We start from the raw sequence: 20,957 nt of genomic DNA, 5'->3' as shown, positions 1-20,957 counted from the left end.
GCTACTACTGTCTTATTCGCTTGTATATCTCATCTTTGATTGCATACTAATATGGGGAACGGCTACGGAAGCTAACGTAATGAAGCTTTCCATATTGCATAAAAGGGCCGTAAGTTCTATTCAAAATATACCACTTTGTGAAAGCACTAAAAATTCATTTTTAAAACAAATCCTGCTGAACATTCCACAATGATACCTAAAGAAATTACCAATATACATAAACCAGTCAGAAATGATAAGCAACTTTTTGAGCAAAAGTATTTTAATGTTAACACATCCTACGATTTCCAACATTACCACTATACGTTTCATACGACATGAACAAATTATGACCTTCAAAAAACTGTCTTACTATACTATACTATACCTAATTATACTAATTATACTAATTATACTTAATTAGTTATACGAATTCGTATACATAGTACCTTAAAGCTCATTCAGAAATTGACATTATAATTATGGAACATTAAGACGGTATACTTCCTTTAAATTTTTTAAACAGTTTGCTATTACGAGAGATGTAAACCATTGTCGTAGCCTTTGTTTTCTTCTTCAGTTATCTTGTTATGATTTCTATAACTATAATGAATGCTTTGCAACTACCAATGACTGATCTTCTAAACTACTTTATTGCATGTTACATAATGACTTGCATTGATGAAATGTATTTTTGTATTTGTTGTTGTTATTACGTGTGACACGGAAAATGTTTGAATTGCAATTAGTGAATTTGTAAACTGTGTAACATTTTTGTAAATCTTATGCTGCAACCGCATCTGCTCGAACTATCGAAGGGAGGCTGGACCTTAATCAGGTGTTGTGAAACACCTTTAGCCTAATCATCCTTGGTGTGCAGTGTGAACCGAAATGAAAAGTTTGTTTTTCTTTATGAAAAAAAATGCACATTTGGTAGCATGGCTGCAGGTGCGCCATGACTATGCAGGTTATATACAGGGTGTCCGACTTAACTTTGGCCAAACATTAAAAATATACGAATGCCACGTAGCTGGACAGAACCGAAGTAATGTTTTCCATCGCTTGGAGATAGATTATTTCTTTTCATTCTGCCTAATTACCTAATTAGTCCTAATTATTGAACCAACTTCTCAAATACTATATTTAGATGAAAAATGTCAATGAGAAAATTGTAGAGCGACATGAAAAACTCTCGACAGAGATTTCTGTTGCTCAATACGCGATACATAAAAGTTTTTTCGAGTGCAAAAGAAGCGCGCAAATGAACATAAAATTGCCGCGCGACCGGCCGCTCGAGGCACTTTACGTGTATTCGCGGGTTTCTTTCACGCTCGAAAACACACTTATCTAGCGCGTACTGAGCAACAGAATGTTGTTGCGGGAGTTTCTGATACAAAAATATAAAGGTGAGGCGTGCAGACAGGACACAAGAGAAGTGGAGAACACGAACGCCGTGTGTTGGTGTTGTCCACTTCTCTTGTGTCCTGTCTGCACGCCTCACCTTTTTTTTTTTTGCATAGTGAATCCTTACCAACCAGCTCAGCTCCCTGTCGTTCTGAGTTTCCGATGTCGCTCTACAATTTCCTCTTCAATTTTCGTCGCCGCTGCCGAGCGGGAGGCACCGACAACGGAGGGCGGTGATGCCGCTGGTGCGGCGCGCGTCGGGCGCACTCAGTGCCTCTAGGCACGCAACATATCTTCGTCGACCACGCACGGAAGCCGAAATAAAATATCACTTAATCTGCAGGTCGTACTGCAGAGATTGATTAAGTGAGCGCCGTTGAAACGATGTTTCCTAGCACATAGGCGAAATTAGCGCGGAGTGTTCGCGCACACACGAGGTATGCGCACACATAACACACGGCTACAGACATTCGCAAGTTCAAAATTGAGGAAAACATATAACGAAGGAGACGGCAGTAATGTCCGCAAGCAATTCACGAGCTCAATAAAGGCGAGTACCTTAATAATCCAAAACACAGTCGTACATGGTTTATGTGTACCTATAGGCAAACGTACTGATTACAATTTGAAAGTCTACAAGTACTGCAAAGGTTTAGCGCCTCAAATGGACATATTTACTGCGCACTAGTGCTACCTATATTCTGTCAACAAATTTAATATCAGTGATTGAACAAGTAGCACTAGGTTTCGTTGCTTCGATTTCACGTCATCTTTATGGTTGCAGTAGTAGTCACGCGTAGGTTTGCAAAACATGGATCCGTATACACTTAAAGAACTTCGCACGCTTTGGCGGTTCGTGAGAACATGAGCCGACCAAGTCGGGGGCGAAAAAGAATACTAGTGAAAGCGGCCAGTCAATAACAAATAATTATTCTGAACAAGAAGTCCAGTGAATTCAGCCCCTGAGATCTAAAGCCGATGGACACTGCATGTTCCGGTTATTTGTATGCTGACAGCTCGGTATGACGGTAAAAGCAATGGCAAATTCATGTGACGTGATTATACAGACAAGGACGCATGATCACTGCGGTTATACAGGAACGAATGGGCAGTTACCTGGCTAAAGCAACAAAAGCAGACGGTGTCTGAACGCCTATATAGAAACAAAAATGTTTAATGTGCCGTTCGTACACATATAGGAAAGGCAAGTCAATTGCGGTTCACATTGAAGATCTTGCGCACATTAGTGTACTGTGTGGTTTGTTGTTTAGACTAGACTAGCGTAATGCTACACTCGCGGTTCCGGTATTAGGTGCGCGCAATTTGAATCTGGGTCTTTTAGCGCTAATTATGCCTTATTAAACTGTTCCGTACATAGCTCTACGCTAAGTTGGTGCATCTTTTTCGTTACAAGCTGACGTCTTTTCCGTTGTCCTATACGTGCACTGGAAGGTCTTAAATCACCTTATGTTGAGCAAAGTGATCAGATTGTGACGGCCCAATATAAAGATTCCACAAATCCCAAATCATTCCGATGTCGCCACAGAAAACCGTATTTTACAAAATAGAAGTGAGACAAGAAGAAAGATAAGAAACAGCGGCGGCTTACGGGGACACGGCAAGGGCTCCGAGCAGGGAGAGCGAATCGTTGTCCATCAGTAGCGGGGCCAGGACAAGCTTGGTGCGGAATCCTAGGTAGGCCAAGATCTCCACGTCCTGCAACTCGTGCAGTGCCTCTTGCAAAGCGTACAGGTAGCGCATCGAGTCCACCGACACGTACACCGACGAGAAGTTCGTGTCCGTCTCGGCCATCATAGAGCGAAACAGAGCGTCCCACTTGAGCTTGCCCGTGCTCGGCAGCTCCTGGACCTGCACCAGCCTCGGAGCCTCGGGAACAGCGGTGCCGATGGCGCGCGCCAGCGTGAGCTCGACGTTCAGCACGTTCACCTTGATGCCGTGTGTCAGGTTGCTCTGGCGGAGTATCATGTCCATCGCATCGGACACGTAGTTGTAGTCGTTGCTGTCATCGCGCATCTTGGGGGAGTGCTGGATGAACGACCCCATTACCAGAGTGGGAAGGCCGACGGAGATCAGCGTTTCATTGGGGAAGTCGCTGTCCGTGGTTGGCTTGATGGAGAACAGCGCCGGTTCGTTGACGGTCCGGTAGAAGGCGCCGATGCTCGCCGAGAGCTTCGTGTCTCCCACATCCCGGAACGTGGGCCACACCGACTTGCGCAGCCGGCCAGCCATGGTGCGGATGCTCAGGTACCAGCTGACGTTTCCGAAGCCCCCCACGAGCTCGTCGAACAGCGCTCGCTCGAAGTCCCCCGACTTGTGGCTGCGGCACTCGTTGTACAGGTCGGCCACCCGCTCCAGCTCTTCGGAGTAGCGCCGGAAAGCTCCGTCTACGAGGTGGGTCAGGTGGTCCTGGGTCAGGGTGTCCACCGAGACCCTGGCAGAGCCGTTGGGCACGGCAACCCGCTGCGTCCAGCGCCCGCAGACGTGCGTATAAAAATCATCGCACGGTGACACGGACTCATCCAGTTGCTCCGAGATGTTCAGCGCTTCCCGTTGACAAGCCGGCGAGTCGCAGGGTTTAGGGTGTTCCATTACCTGGTTGGTACAGAGTGAGGCACGGCTAATGAAACATCAAATAACCAGTTGGCATCTCGTGTGCCAAGAACGTTTTTCTTGTGAACTTCGTATTTGACAGAAAGAATGACAATGTGCGGAGAGAACTCGTCGAAAGCCGCGGAGTGCGTACACTGAGCAGTGTGTAGCACTTGTTGCTCGTTAGCTCGGCAAGTGAGACAAGTGCACTGATGTTTGAAACAAGCCAACATGCAAAAAAGTATACCGTGTAGTTTCCAGAAAGCTTCGACATGAACTTGTGACTATGAAGGACAAACTAAAGAGTAAAATGTTCCCGGGTGTGGTGTATGCCATTCCCAGCGCGAACTGTTCGTGCGTTTACGTCGGCGAAAGCAGAAACTTCGAGAGGCGCCTCAAGCAGCCAAAGCGACGTCAAGAAGCAACACGTGTCTCCGAGCGCACATTCTGAGCATTGCGTTTCATCAGGGCATGCTACTAACTGGGACCAAGCACGTTTGATTGCCAAAGAGAAGAATCGAAACATGTGTCTTTAGCTAGAGTCGCTTCATATTGAAACAATGATGAACACTCGTAATCAAAACGATGAAAATTTGCCACCTGTGTACGCTAAGTGTCTTGTACACGTCATACGACGTGCTTACGCGACTGTTTTATTGCTTGTAGTCGAATTTATGAACAGGGCTTCCGTGTGGGAGCCGAAACGTTAACCTTTCTAGATCTTTTGTGGTCGATGTCTCGTTTTATTTTATCATATTTCGTCAATTTCACGCCCACTGCCATCCCGGCTAAAGCGCCAACTTAGTTTTTGGTGGTCTGCGACTATATCACATTACATATAGTGTTTAAGAACCATGTGATGAAAGTATGTGTGCAACATAGTTTTACTATAACGATGCGCACTTATGTATTACAGATGAAGTGAAGGCGTCGTATAGCCATCGATAACTGCTGGAGACTATCAACGCTTATCCATGCCTTGTCGCTTTTACCGATGCTCACGAAGGACTGTACCGACCGCCCTAGAGTGTGCTAAGAAATATCTAGCCCTGATTCGACCTTGTCAATACAACTGGGTGCCTATGATAGAACTCTGGTGAGACTTTGGGCCATCTATCCGGCTGGTCAAGCCGACGAGCTTGACCGGCAGACGAGATTTCCACTATCGCCGATCGTGTTCACCGCTGTCGTTGTGCTTTGAGTGTAACTTGTTTTTGTGGGAACAAGTTCACCCAATAAAGTTAGTTTCGTCGTTTACAGATTTGCCACTGTATTATTCACCTTCACTACGACGCGACAGGAATCATGAGCAGTGTTTAACCCTAGGTGGTGTCAACACTGTCCACCCCTTCTACTGATTCTACCAAGTTTTACAGTTGGCAGCACTAGAGCCGATATGCTCCAATTTTCGGAGGCTGTTCAATGCAGAAAAGTTTGTGCCGCACGGCCAACTGATTCAAGGGCTCTGTAGTTTCGTAGAGGTAACTGACATATAAGGCGAAATGTGAAGCCTTCGCATTCTTCCATTGCAGTAAACACCCGCACCAGGCAACATGCCCAAGTCCCCGCCATCCTTTACAGTAAGTAATCAGCCAGTCTACACCAACAGACCTGCGGCAGCAGCTCGTCGTGAGCGACGACAGCGTGATGACGTTGGGTGCGCAGTGGTTGGTGGGCCCTGCCACCATGCGGGTCCCCGCTGTCTTTGACTGCGTTTCGCTCGATGGAGTGATGGTCAGCAGGCGCAAGGCCGTGGTCGTGTGTCTGCGCCATGACGACGTCGAATGCCGTCACGGCGTCCTGCGCCTGCCTGTTCACGCTGGACGAAGCGGTCCTGCGAGCGCCAAATGCGCCCCGAGGCTCTATGGCGTGGGAATTGGAAGAACAATCGACGGAGGGCGACTGAAGTGTTCTGTTTGTGTTTGATTTTGTTAGCACCAAAGTATCCAACATCGATAATCCACTCGCCGGATTTCTCACCATGGTAAGCTCAGCATATTTGCGATATCTTTTATATCAATAAAGTAAAAAAAAAGTAACGAAGAAAGGTGACAAGTAGTTTTGCATTGGCTTTTTGTAGTAATCAATGGGTTTATATACGTGTGAGTGGAGCATAGAATCACAGGATCCGGCACAGAAATCGTTTAAAGAATAGAAGTACGCAGGAAAAATAACAGTACTTTACTAATGTTTCGGCCGTGGTCCAGCCTTCATCAAGAGTCCTTTTGAACGGCTCTTCATGAAAGCCGGATAAATGCCGAAACGTCAGTAAAGTCCTGTTATTTTTCCTACGTACTTCCATTCAAGCTTTATATATATATATATATATATATATATATATATATATATATATATATATATATATATATATATATATATATATATATATATATATATATACGTACATATGTGTGTGTGTGTGTGTGTGTGTGTGTGGCCGTGTGTGTGTGTAAGATTTAAAAAAAACATCAGCATAGAGAGCGTGCTTTTAGCGCTCAGCGAAAGTTTGAGATCATGAATTAAGGTGAAATATTGTGAATGCCAAAATATGGAGGCCTCTATGTATTTCGAAATAAAATTCATGATGTCTGCGAGCTGGAGGTAATCGACTTTTTAGCAGTTCTTGCGGGTAGTATCGCTACATGCCTAGAGAGTGCATGGTTTTTAACGGTTTGGTGTGCCATAGAAATGCGTGACGAGCATACATAGAGATAAGCAGGTTATTGCAGTGCTCCATCCTTTCAGCAATTCAATTGAGTTAAGCGTGAACGGTAATTCTAGGACCATAACAGTAGCTTGCGGCTGATTCAAATCAAAGTGCTGCGTCGAGATTTTGAAGTTTTGTGTCTCCTAAGGGTATCGCACGTTGTTCGATATGATCAAATTGGGCGCACGCACTTCGACACTTGATATGTGCCGTCGTGTTAAACCAGGAAGTGCGAAGCCTATAGGTATATAGCACACAATACCGGACTCGTGTAGTTAAGGCTTTGCCATGTGCTCTTGTGGGCTGAGTGTTCAACTGTTCAATTGTCTTAATTGACGTCTATATCAAAAGAATATTACCACCAAGTAAAAAAATGAAGCAATAATTTTCGAGGTAGACGCTGCCCGGGCCCCGATCGATAAACAATAGCGACAATTGATTCTGTCTTTATTTAAAATATACCACGGGGACTCTGCGCTAGGGCGGGTCACGAGACTTCCTTATACCGAAATGCACTTCCTCGTAATCAGACGTTCGGGCATCGGCCATTCATTTTCTGGATTCTGGCTCCCTAATAAGCACATGTGGCCGCGTCACAGACCGATCTATCTCGGGGATATCAGTCACAGTGCCCGCTAATAACTGGATGCAGCGGGAAGCGATACAAGTTCCCCTAAGGTCGAGCTTGCACCTAAACATCTTTTTTTTTACGTCACGGCATAGCACTTTATAATGAGATCCCAGGCTTCAACTTGTCTGCTGCGAGTGCGCACCACTCCAGCGAGATACTGCGCTGGATGTCATGCCACGTGAGAATATTGATACAAGTTACTTAACGTGAGTACTGCCTGAGCTGCGTAAATTTAAAGGCTACGGAAATGAAGGAATTGAGAGGAACATTTGTAGCAAATGCTACAGCGACAGCCGCGGCAAATTTGCTGCTTTGACTTCTGTTAGATACATGCGCAAGTACATCTTTATAGGAATGAATGTCATGAACTCAGTTCCTTCGAGCGATACGCATCTGCCGCTCCCGTATACCACCGCGGTATACGTGCCACTGTACCGCGTCCGTTCTAATGCTTGTGCTGTGGGTAAACGAATAGAAACAAAGACTGCACGAACAAGCTGCAGGCGTCGGATGCCGCTGAGCTCGGTTCTCGTCGCACCTGGCCAGGCGGCTGGTCACGGCGCTGGCAGCGGCCAGGGCGCGCGAGCTGCTCAGGATGGCGGCCCGGAACGCCACGAAGGGCAGCACGCCCGCAAACAGCACCGCGATGGCCGCCAGCAGCAGGATGGAGAACTTGCTGCCGAGGAACCGCTGGCCGAGGGACTGCCCGCCGGCCACCCGCACTGTCTGCCACGGCTGCTCCTGCAGGCTCTCGGTGGAGATGGAGACGATCTCGTCGCCCGTGTCGTCCGTCCACATGGTTCGACCTGGAATGGCAAGAAGGCGCTGTGCCAGAACGAGTACGACGGTACGCCGACGGAGTGCGTTGCCGCCAGCGTGGTGACGCGGTTTCGAGCTACAGCGGTCACAGGGGCTGGCAGCGTCTGTCTCGTGAGAGCGCGAACGGCAACGCTCGTGGCAGCAGCAGCAGCGTCGTCTTCGTCACCAATGCTGGCCAGCCGATGTAAATCACGAGCGGCACAAGAACATGCGATACGATTCTGAAAGAAAAAGGAAAGGGCTCATTTCCTATAAAAGTGCAGACTTCATCAAGTTGTTCGCATTTCAGAAATGTACCGTCACTTTATCCTTTGTTGATAAATCATATGGCTCACAAGCTTCGAGACAAACTTCTTCGAAGAAATGGACATATTCGTAGCAGAACAAGAGCCTAGTAAATTTGCAGCACGATAATCTTCTGCATTCATATATCAGCCAATTTCCTTGGCAGGTAAACACGCCTTGTGTGAAACTGAATATCCCGAAACCGGAAAGAAATCGGTCATGCACTATTTAGAGGCAACGTTACCTACGGTCGAGCAAATATACCGGTTGCAGGAGAACTAAAAGTCCGTCTTTATTAACGTGCATACATTAAATGACGGTTGGACTTCGGCCTTCCATGTTCCAGCATATCAAGTATGCAGACGTCGTCGGATATATCAGAATACGTCGGCAGCGGAGCGACACAACCGTTCTGAATATTACTGAGCCCTAAAATTAGTTGCCGAGTGTGATCACAGTCAGTACTGGTTGATGCATACTGACTCCGAAAGATCCATCATCATCATCATCATCATCATCATATGGAACTCCTAATCGAATTTTGCTATTATGCATGTATACTCCTCCATTATCTACAAAATTACGAAAACATTGATTGCTTCATTAGCTGGTTATGAGGCTTTTCTTTAATTTCTACCGAACCATACTGGTATTGCAAGGAAACAGGTGGCTGACAGCTTGGCTACTGCAGCGTAAGCATTAATTATATCCTTATCCCCGTTACATTTACCGTATCAGACACTATGCCTCTTTTTTCCTACCTAATGACAGACGATCAGCGAGGACATGCAGTTCGATGAGCAAGCTAAGTTCTCCCTTTTGTACAGAGTAGACCCATTCCAGCGAATGCCATCAAAACAGAAAATGGAACGCTTGACCAACACCCTTCTCGCTCGTCCGCACATGGATGCAGACCACATGCTTCATTTGTATCGCATTAAAAGAAGTAAATCCCCAGATTGTAGTTTGTGACTAACCCAACGCTTCAGTGGAATATATAATTATAGAATACTCACGCTGTGCAGAACAGTTAGTCCACCTGCGTGATTCTAAGAACTTTCTTGACAGATGCTCTCTATCAGTGAGTGAGAGTTGTGCTCTGATAAGCTGACACACGCCGTCAGCGCCCTTCGCGACATTTTGTGTACAGTCATCTCACGAATTGCTTCTTAGAGCCCGTCTCGGGTTGTTTGAGTGCCAGAACCTAATAAGCATAGAGCCTATTAGGTTCTTGTGCACGTTTGGATGTTCGAATGCTGATTCTTAGTTACAGTTTCATTTATATGCTTTTTTTAAATTTCATTTTCATTACATTACTTAACATCGGGGGGAGGGCGCTTAATTCCACGTGACAATATCATAACAGAACGAAGGACACATCCCAAATGAAAAAAAAAAACAACGAAACAATTATAAAAAGCGCAACATTGTGTCCGTGGATTGACACGAAAAAGTAAAAGAGAATGTAAGTTAGCGAAGACCATGGTTATGTTTCGGAAGATTAGGCAAGATGGGTAGTTAGCGTTTCATGGAATTATTTATGGCCAGTGTATTAAATTGTGTTTTCTGGCAGGCTATCCCAGTGGGTTATCGCGTCAGGGAAGAATGAAACGTTCATGACAGATGTCCGGGTGACGATGCATGCTATGGGACGACTGTGGTTTAAGCGCGAAAATGTACACAAGCCTGGATTTTTAACAGGGAATGCCTCTAGTGTGGATGGTAATACAAGGAGTGAATCAAGCAGAGGCGAGAGATGATTCGGCGGGAGCAAAGTGATAGTAATTCGAATGTGCGTTCCAGTACTGTTACGTTCATAATGCGAGAGTATTAATAATAATCATCATCAGCCTGCCTTTATGTCTACTGCAGGACGAAGGCCTCCCCAGCGATGTCCAGTTAGCCCTTATTCCCTGTATTGTACTAGCTGATTCCATCTTGTGCTTGCAAAGTTCCTAATTTCTTCACCCGAGCTAATTTTCTGCTGTCAGGCCTCGACTGCGCTTCCATTCCCTTGGTAGCCATTCTGTAACTGGAATGATCTACCGGTTATCTATCCTACGCATTACATAGTCTGCCCAGCTCCATTTTTTCCCCTTAATGTTCACTAGAATATCGGCTATCCCCGTTTGCTCTCTGATCCACGCCACTATCTTCCTGTCAACGTTAAGCCTTACATTTTTCGTTCCATTGCTCTATGCGTAGTCCGTAAGCTTTAAAGCGAAGCTTTACTTGCGGTTGCTAGGGTCTGGCACACCGCGTCGGAGAGTGGTTCAGAGCGTCTGTATACATGGCAGAAGCGAGTCAGATAGGAAAGGCCACGCGAGAAACTCGTTTGGACACAACCGCGTTGAATGTGCACAATGTCCTCTGGAGCTCCCTGGGTGTCGCCTCATTAGCCTCTTGACAGCTGTAGTTAGCGGTGACACCCGCAAAAGCAGTGCAGAAACTGCAGCGCTAGCCTTTCTACTAACGTGCGAGAGATAGAACTGTAGAAAGGAGGGAGAATAGGAAGTTCCCATATAGAAGTTGGGGGAGGGGGCAGTTTACGTTAGAAGGCAAGATAATGCGGCAGTGTTTGCGGGGAAACTGGATAAGATTAAGTTCAAGGTAAGGTACAGTATGTTCCTGCTATTTCTGAAAAATAAACACCAAGCATATATGTCAAGAGGACAAATTACGCAGGGCGGGCGGAAACAGAGCCGCATTAATTAAAGCGCACCGCAGGGTCCACACAACACTACGTATGCGGTTGGCCGCCAAATCAACACTTCTGTGCCCACCGCTACCGCGGTGGGCACAGAAGTGTTGCAAGTAGGCAAACGTAGGCAAACGAGCTGATGTTCGCGTTTATTTTCCGCTCCGAAACCTCTTGGTTTGATGTGTGCCAAGGTGAATGCAGGACATGTAGGACATGCAGGAAAATAAACATGTGTGCGCAAGAAAACATGGGCAGAAGCATGTCGGATGTGTAAAGATAGTAGTTTATTCAGTTCCCCTGTCGTGTGGTTCATCTTATGTAGGCAAAACGGGCAGATGTCTGAATGACAGATTTTATGAGCGTCGATATAAGATAGAAAACCAGCTCTCTGGTCACATTAGTGTTCATTGTAAGGCTCACAACTGCATTCCAGATTTTAATTTGTTTTCGTTGTGCGATGCAGATGACGGCACTGTTTTTTGTTGTTGTTTTGATTCTTGGCAGCATCTATTTATTGCTGTGTCAAGAAATAAAACCCTCAGTTGTTAGCGCGCCTACGTGGTTGTCCCGTGTCGCCTTCCGTCGTGCGTTGTGTTATTTGCCGTTCTCGTTTGAATCACGTTAAAGAACATCACGGTGTCAACATTCATCCGGAGTTCGCCACTATGGCGTGCCTCATAATCCGATTTCGGTTTTGGCACGTAAAGACCCATAATCCAATTAACTTCTGCATAATGCACTGTGCTATGTAAGGCAACGACAATGCTGAACCCTCTCAGAGATTATGAAATATGACCTACAATAACACCACAAGCAGACAGCTCTCCCTGTTTGTTCTGTGTACTACGCAGACAAACACCAGCGGTGCACGCAAGGTAATGTTTAACATCAACTCACCACTCTTGTGTTAGACTAAATGCTGAAGAAAATAAGCTTTCGCCGTCAACATCACCGCTAACCACCGTCAACCAAAACAACCAGCAGAGAAAGCTTCGCTTACATCGATTCCGACAGTGCGGAGCATCTGCACAATTTTTTTGGAGCTTCTTTGTTCACCTCCAAGTTTCTACCCCATATTTTAGCGCCGGTAGAGTGCTACCATTGCGCACTTTCTTTTCTCAACGACAGTGGTAAGCTCCCAGCAATTAAAGGCAAATTAAAAAGCGGTTCCTTACCCAGAAACATAGCCAGGTGTAGAGGGATGTAATAATGGTATGCAAGCGGAAAATGTTTCTTTCAGGTTCGGCTTTCTGACACTCCAAGAGGACGTGGAGGATGGTCAGCCTCTCACCACATCGACCACAAGTTGGCGGTTCATTTCCAGTAAGCAGAAAATTGTGGGTACCAAATGTGTGCCCTATTCTGAGGCGACAGAATAAGACATCTGTTCGCCAAGATTTTGTTGGGGAGGGCCAAAAACGTAACTGTTGCTTTATAACGTGCAGTTTATTATTTGTTTCAGCGTTCCACATGCGCTCTCAGCGTTGTCGCAATTTCCTTTTTAAGAAAGGCCTCAGATCTGCCACAGGGACAGCAGTCGTAGGAAGGTGCCAGAATATGACGCATATTCTATGTGCGGACGCACGAATGTTATAGATGCTAGTACTTTTTTTTGGATGGTGCCATTTTCAGTTTACGCTTTAAATATCCCTGAGTAAGAGTACGTGAAGCATACATGTAAGAGCAGATGGTGCCAATATATGTTGTCCATACTAGCGACTAGTCATGTAAACGACCAGGCATTTACAAGACGTGGAATTACTGCATTTCCGCGACTCTAAGCACCCCCCCCCCCCCCCCCCCCCCCGCCTCTATTTTCGCGAAAAGACTGGGAAAAAAGTTTGCATGCGAATCTAAGCACCCCCCCCCCCCCCCCCCCCCCCCTTCCCTATTTGTTAAGAAGCGCGCGTAGCCAAGGCCGCCAAGCGCGCTTGCTCACACTGTCATATCGAGCCGGAGCCGTCGGAGTGCCGAGGTGGAACGGCGTCCGCGGCGCGAGTACGCGCACAGCCGGACTGTGCGGATGTACGGTGAAAGCTACAGAAAGCGTCCCCATCAACCATCGCAAAGTGGATTTCGGACGCGTGGAAGCGGGTCCAAGTGGACGTTGTGGTCAAATAATTTAAGAACTGCTCGATCACAAACCACTTCGACGGAATGGAAGACTACCTGCTGTGGGATACCGAGAGCGGCGGTTCAAACGGTGCGACGAACTCGAGTGGCAGTGAGAGTGACTGAGCATCCGACACAAGCAGCGGGTTCACTGTGTGCACCGATTTTCTTTTGAATGTTTGCAAAATAAAATGTTATTTATCGCACCCGTCTCGTCGTGATGTCACAGCAAAAATAGGGCGGGGGGGGGGGATCATTCTAGATTTTTCGAATCTAAGCACCCCCCCTCACTTTGGGCATCGCGATCGTGATAAAAAGGGGGTGCTTAGAATCGAGTAAATACGCTATTGATAAGAGCAGAAATAATTGTATAGGTGTAGTTGATTAGTGTGCGATTGCGGGTTAACGACATAGCTTTGCGCTTAGGTTAAGAGGCATGACCCATTTTTCGCACCATACTGCGATGGAGTCCGGATCTTGTTGGATGGCGGTGACATTGCTAGTTCCTTTAATAGGGGAATGGCAGATACAGTGACAATAAACGCAGGCCAATAATAGCAAAACTTACCTTTTTTGAGGACAAAGAAAATATTCCGATGTCAGTACGCAAACTCAAAGGATCGTCATTTGCTACCAGTGAAGATTTCTCCCCCACCTACACGGCAGGCGCGAAGACAGCTCATTTCATTCGCGAAGACAGAAAAAAACTATTCAAACAGTTGCCAGGCTGCGCATAGACAGCAATAAATCCATATTTAATATCGCTACCCGCTCTGTTATTCCTTCCAGTGGATAGCACAGGGACATCACGTGTCCAAAAGGCCATAATCGGCCTAGCTCCTATCATGCCTCTCCTTCGATGTCATTATCGTTCACTAGCATTCGAAGCCCTGTGCATAAACGCGACCAGCTTTCTTCCGTCCTTGAAGACAGAAAATCTGACATACTAGCATTAACTGAAACTTGGTTGTATCCAGGTGTATTTGATGAAGAAATACTTGAATGTGTTCTCGACTACAACATTCACAGATATGACTGAAAAGGTAAAAAAGGCAGCGGCATCCTTACAGGAATAAGAAAAACACATCCGTGTTATGTAATTAACTCAAACTCTAACCTAGAAATGATCTGGGCTGTATGCATGTTCTCATCCTCGCGAATACTTATAGGTGTATGTTACCGACCTTCAAATTCTACTAATTTATTTATTAATGACTTGCGCAGCAACATAGAATCAGTGACGGAGCTTCACCCGTTTGATACCCTATATTTCCTAGGAGACTTCAATTTTCCTCTGATCGACTGGGTTAACTTATCTTCATCCTGTAATACTTCGGCAGAATTTATAAATTTAACCTTAGATTTTAACCTGTTGCAGGTTGTTATGCAGCCTACACGGGGTAATAATATCTTAGATTCAATCCTCACAACAGCACCTGATACAGTTGATCACATTGTGTCTATTAATGGCTTTAGCGATCATTCCTTAGTGCAAGTAACTCTAAACGTACCCTCATCTTTTACAGGTTTCGCTACTAAAAAAAAAAAACGCGATTATAGTAAAGCCACTTACAATGTTATGAATTTGGAATTAGATATATTCTTTTCCCACATGCTGTTGCCTCCATTTCACAGTCGGTTGGCGGAGGGGAATAGGATACTCTTCACGAATACGATATCTGCCTTCGTTAACCAGTACGTTCCTTTCATTAAGATAACCAATGATAAATCTAACCCATGGTTCACCAGATCCCTACGCTTACTGAGAAAGAGGAAGAAGCGCCACTACGAAAGTGCTAAGCACTTGCGCATGCAAGCAGCTTGGGACACGTACAAGGAAAGCTTAAAAATTTACTGTTCTACCCTGTCTTCAGCTAAAGATAAATACTTCACTCATGACCTACCATCTCTTGTAAATTCTAATCCCAGAAAGTTCTGGCACATTATAATCCCAAATTAAGACCACACTGACATTTATTACACAACAATAATAACACTCCCATTCCGGATAATCACTGTGCTTTTGCTTAAAATAGGTATTTTTCTTCTATATTCACCACAGATCAGCCTGATCTGCCGGATATATCGGAGCTAAACTACCAACACATGTCACCAATTGAAATAACAGCTGAAGGTGTCGCATACGTGATAAACAACCTCAAGCTAACCACATCCTGTGGCGTTGACGACATTAATTCTAAAATTCTGAAAAACACCTTCATAGCATCTAGTAAAATTGTGTCTCACATATTCAGGCAATCTTTAGAGACTGGCGTGCTGCCCTCAGATGGCAAGATAACAAAGGTCATACCCATATTTAAGTCAGGTAATGACCCCGAACCGGAAAACTACCGTCCAATATCATTCATCTATATGCTGCAAAATGCTAGAACATGTAAGTGCATCAGATGTCTACAGTCACCTGGAAGCCAACAAATTTTTCTTTTCTAACCAACACGGATTTCGGAGCAACTTCTCTTGTGACACGCAATTATTAGAATTAACAACTGATTTGCATACTAACATGGAAGAGGATCTACAAACTGATTGTGCTTTTCTAGACTTTTCAAAAGCGTTTGACCTCGTAGCACATTTCCGTTTGATTTTGAAATTATCTGCTCTTAAATTGCATTCTCTTACGCTAACATGGATTTGCGATTTCCTTTCTAATCATCAGCAATTCACAACAGTTACTCCCCGCGGTCGGCGGGGAGTAACTGGTCCCCGCGGTCGGCGCTGAAGTTGCTGAGAGAGAGGTATATCTACACTCTTGTAGTGGTATGCCGTGCGTCAAGCCTAGCATGCGTGAGAATGAAAGACATACCTGTGCTCTAGAATTACTTGAAACATGCAACAGTGGCGCTCCAAGCAACAAAAACGGGTTTCCCGCACACATAAAAACAAACTGGCGGATCCATTCGTACGCAGCTCTAGCAATAGAATGTATTACGAAATCAGCATAAATAAATGTACTTTCCCAACGCAGCAATGTGTGGGAACTAGTTTTCCACAATTGATTTTTAAGTGTGGATATTTTATTGTTCATCGCAGCCTATTTATTTGTTTTGAACTACAGGTCTTGAGTGGAGAAAAAGAAATATAAGAAAAAACAATCAAACAATCAAACAAATCTGGAATATACTTATGGGAATTTATTCAAACGGCAACAGATGTTTCTCTCTCACAACTTGGGCATCCGCTGGTTTACGAAATCCTTTCACGTTTTTCTCCGAATGTCTCGACTGGTGCTTGGCACAGACGTCGATTGCTTGCGTCACACGCGTCGGTGGACATTCCGTGGGTCGTGTCCACCGGGCAATGAATGCTATGCGGAAATAAGCTATCGGCGACTTATTACTCTTATACGCATCAGTTACGACTGACTGTTTACGTCGCAAGAACGTCGGTAAAATAAGTTATTCATTTTGTCTTGCTTGCGCAAGAAAAATGTGGTGATCTAAAAAGAAAGTTAATAAATAAGTAAGTGAAGTTGTCTGCGCACGAAACCATCGATGTACGTTAAGAACAGCGTGGGGTTAAGAATAAGTTCTAGCCTTCCGTTGGTGCGGCGCTTGATAAAGCAGCGAATCGCGCAGAATATAATTGCTTCTACAACTCTAGCAGGCGCTTGAATCCGCGACAAACAGTGTCAGCCATCCAGGAAGCCGTCGATTTGTTGCTGGAACTGAATTATTATTCATTTGGAGCTGCGAAATAAGCGTAAAGTGCAAGACCGGCCGCGGCCGGTGAAGAGGGGAGCAATCAGCACGAGTGTTAAATGCGCAAAAGCGGTTTAAGTGCGGCACGCCACAGTAAGCCAGTTTGACCGAAAAAAGAAATCGGGTTAGCAATGAAATGAAGGCAAGAGATACTGCAAAATCACGCGGTAATACCCGAGCGCACGACTATCGCCCTGTGTTTTACTGAACTAGCTTGCAGAAGATGGCGACACAATACCGCTAAAGGGAGTCTATACAGTAACTCTAACAGTAAGTAAGCCCCCACGGGAAAACTATGCATAGAAAGCTGAAGACGTCAGCCTTGCTACATGCAGGGATTACAACTTTAGATGCGGTGATTAAAAGAACATGTGAAGAAGTCAACAGAAATAACATTGATAAAAAGCATTGCACAACAAGAAAATTATAGTGTTGATAATTGGGCTTTTTGGTAGGTCATCGTTGTGTATTCAGCGCAAGAACTTTCTGGCTAGACAAGCAAGTGTGACAACAGTTTTCTGCAGAACTCTCTCTCTCTCTCTCCTTTGATTTGGCTCAGTGAGCGGCATGTCGAGATTGCAAAAATATCAAAGTGAAAACATGACCAACACAGAGCGCGGTCAAAATTGCTATCGTCCAGCCTAAGGAGGAGAAAGTAAGAAAGGGCATGTGTTTGGTCGATGTGATAAATCCTCCAGAAGCTCAATAAGCAAACGTGCACAAGAAAAAGAAAACTGTTTTGTTATATATTCTATGTCCCTTACATCGCATCTGCGTGCATGGTGTGATGTCAAATAAAAAGAAAGCCGTGCATTCATTGCCCTACATCTCAAGATCCTAGATCCTGTGAGGAAACCAAATCCGTTAAAGGTTACCCGCTAGTCCAAGATAAACTGTATGTATAAGCAAAATTTTTATGATCAAGAGTTCATCTTTTGGGGACATACCTCATGTGGTTTTCAATATCATTGAAAAATTGTCGCCTAAAATCTTTAACGCCCCAGCACAGAAGATATAAAAAGCTCGCTGCGGGTGTGTCCACTTCTCGTCGTCTTATTTTCGTGGTGGCTTCATTAGAATAAACAAAAGCCAAACTAAAAAGAACGTGCAGCTGCCCTAGCCACTTTGTTTGAGCTGCACCACAATGCAAAGGGTTTCACACGTATATATATATATATATATATATATATATATATATATATATATATATATATATATATATATATATATATATGTGTGAGTGTGTGTGTGTGTGTGTGTGTGTGTGTGTGTGTGTGTGTGTGTGTGTGTGTGTGTGTGTGTGTGTGTGTGTGTGTGTGTGTGTGAAGAAAACTGATGAATACCAAGAGAACCGAGCGACTCGATGTTTAGTTGATATGATTTCTGTGTTACCATACCCTAGCCTATCCCCTTTTATGCTACTGCGTAAATACGACACTAGCTCACCCGCAGCGGTAGTTCGGTATGCCGTGTCGCTGCTGAGCTCGAGATTGCGGGTTCGATCCCGGCAGCGGCGGACGTATATTGATGAGGGCGGGATGCAACAAACGCTCGTGTACTGTGCATTGGATGCACGTTAAAAAAATAAGAAAGACCAGGTGCTAGAAATTAATCAGGAGCCGCGCGCTATGGCGTGCCTCGTAATATAAACGTGGTTCTGGCTCGTACGCGCCAGAATTTTAATTGGTATTGTTAACGACACAAAATCCAAGAAAATAACAGGCAAGAACAACTTCCTTCGTTTAATACAAGTACCTAGAAAGTGTAGGGGAGGCTGAATAGAGGCCACCTTCACTCTTTGAATAAAAGAAAGACACGCTATCTGAGCCACTGAGTGACTATAAGTGACTCCAGATTCTTCAGAAGCGCTATGCGTCTGTTAGCTGGCGGCTCTTAGTGATGATTTATTTCCGACGGCCTGGTCGTTTGCACGCTCTGGGGCTCCCACCCTCCTTGGCTCGTTGCTGGACAATCCCGTTGCAGTAATTGGTTGTCTGTTCAGTGAATAAATAACAAAGAAATAAACACAAAGTAAGGAAAGGAAATTACTGCTATCCACACTGTAACTGTCTAGCGCAGTCGGCTCACACTTGAACTGAGGAAAACTCGGTCAGCTTTCATCGCAGCAGCTGTGCACACTCCGACCTGACCTACAACGTGGAGACGGTAAAGTGTGACGTAAGACACAAATAATTACGAATTACTGGGGAAAAAAAAGAAGGAGAATGTTGCTGTCTATATGAACAAAGTATACCGAAGTCACCTTTTATTTGAAGATCATTGGTCATTACGCTTCAAAGCATAAATTTGGTGCTATGTGTGTGGTTTGATTGAACTTTGATAACGAACACGCTGCAGCACGTAGGCCTTCACCCGGCCGCAGGAAAATGGCTGCGAAGGAAAGGACGTGAAAGGAGCGGCAGCCTGTCAGCGGTAACCGAATCCACAGCCTTCGCATGACTCCTGTCGTGCTCTTCCTCATGAACTGCAGTCTTGGCTGCCACCTCCGGCTTCTCGCTTTCTCGCACACGTATGCGCGGCACATTTACTAAAGTAATAACAAGACGTTTTGTTAATAAAGTGACTGGAAGGCCAATGCATTTCTCCACAAAGTTCCGAAATTAATATCTCGAAGCTGGTGTAATTCTGAGAATCGGTTCCTACTCCACTTCTAGGATATGTATACTTCAATATGGGCCATAATGCAATTATTTACAAATTTAATTAGTGAATCTTTGTTGATTAGTCAAATATGCATTTCAATTTTTCGTGCAAGTAATGTCCGTTTCTTCGAGTAGACCAGCTCATGGACTAGAATTGTGCTAGCTGCTACAGGCAAACATTAAAAAAACATTTCCAAGTGTTCGCTGAAACGCCTAGCATATCCTTAATACTGTACCTGTCATACAATGGAGCACCAACCATGTACGACATGTGGAACTATTGGATAAGTTTCTTAGCTTATACTGGTCAACGTGTGCTTGCGCTCAATTAACCTTGAGTTGCACGCGGCTAGTTGAGAACAAGCATAGTGTTGACTATGACAGGAAACTTAACATCGCACACATTGTATATCGCTGTTGACCGTTATCACATGGGCGTCGACCACTCACGAATTTTTAAAGCGCAGCTGTATACCTCTACCATAGCCTCTCTACCGTCCAAGGAAATTTTTGTGTCGTATTTTCCTAAATGAGAATGTGCTGCGCTCGGGCCCTCATAAAATGAAACCAGCCCAATATTCCGCAAGGCTGCCTGCTTTTAGTGAGGCGGACGCAGTTTTTCCTTATTCAACTAGTGACTTGCCTCCTGTCCTCCTCCCATCTCACGTCGTAACCACACATCTTGCAGCGCGTGATGCACTCCTACGGAGCACATCGGCGTCGCGTCCAGTCGAGTAAGTGGCGCCTTCTGCCGGAGCTGCTGCTGCCTTCGTAGGCCGAAACTCGTTCGCTGCGGCGAAAACACCCGCTGCCGCGCAACGCTAAGCTGAGCAGCGTTCCTGTGCCGTCCTTCAGCCTGACATTTGCAGGCATTGCCTGCAAAGTCGCTCATGAAAGGATGCGAATAATGGGGGTTTTGTTCTTTCGCCATTGTTTCCCTGTGATCCGAACACTAAAGCTTGGTTGGTAAACCATATTATTAACCGTTAAAAGGGGTTGGAGAAACGCTTTAATGTTTCCGTAAATTGCGCGCTTGCGGAATCACAAAGATCATGTTCGAGCATTTTAAGTTAAAAAGTGATTTTTCTTTCACTCGCAAGCACTGGCAAAACGGCCGAAAATGCGGTAAGTTTCACTTTCCCTTCTAACGTTGACGAATCTGTGGAGGCATCTTGATGCTGTGCGTAACTTTGCCAGCCATCGTTAGATGCTCATTTTTGAACCTTCTGACTTCACGCACTTAATGGGGGGAGCCCCGGTTTCTCAAGCTTTTACGATCAACCAAGCTGGATACCAGAAGTATAGTGAAATATATTTGTTTCTCGCT

General features: G+C 45.1%; 1 protein-coding gene across 5 annotated transcripts in view; it reads right to left on the bottom strand.

The window, feature by feature from the left end:
* The window catches only part of LOC135916337 (uncharacterized), a 415,240-nt gene that overhangs the window by 44,713 nt on the left and 349,570 nt on the right, over window positions 1–20,957 (bottom strand). For 3 of the 5 annotated variants that reach the window (XM_065449669.1, XM_065449673.1, XM_065449674.1), the window contains exons 1-3: window positions 7,870–8,614; window positions 5,605–5,827; window positions 2,993–3,996 (exon numbers count right to left, since the gene is read on the bottom strand). In XM_065449669.1, the coding sequence (XP_065305741.1) occupies window positions 2,993–3,996; window positions 5,605–5,827; window positions 7,870–8,129 (1,487 nt within the window). In that variant the 5' untranslated portion in view covers window positions 8,130–8,614. Of the gene's footprint in view, window positions 1–2,992; window positions 3,997–5,604; window positions 5,828–7,869; window positions 8,615–20,957 lie in introns of those variants that run through there. The other 2 variants (XM_065449670.1, XM_065449671.2) reach the window with 1 other exon arrangement.

Source organism: Dermacentor albipictus, chromosome 5 (assembly GCF_038994185.2).
Source record: "Dermacentor albipictus isolate Rhodes 1998 colony chromosome 5, USDA_Dalb.pri_finalv2, whole genome shotgun sequence".
NCBI classification, from domain to species: Eukaryota; Metazoa; Arthropoda; class Arachnida; order Ixodida; family Ixodidae; genus Dermacentor; species Dermacentor albipictus.
This window is presented reverse-complemented; position numbering and strand designations above follow the sequence as displayed.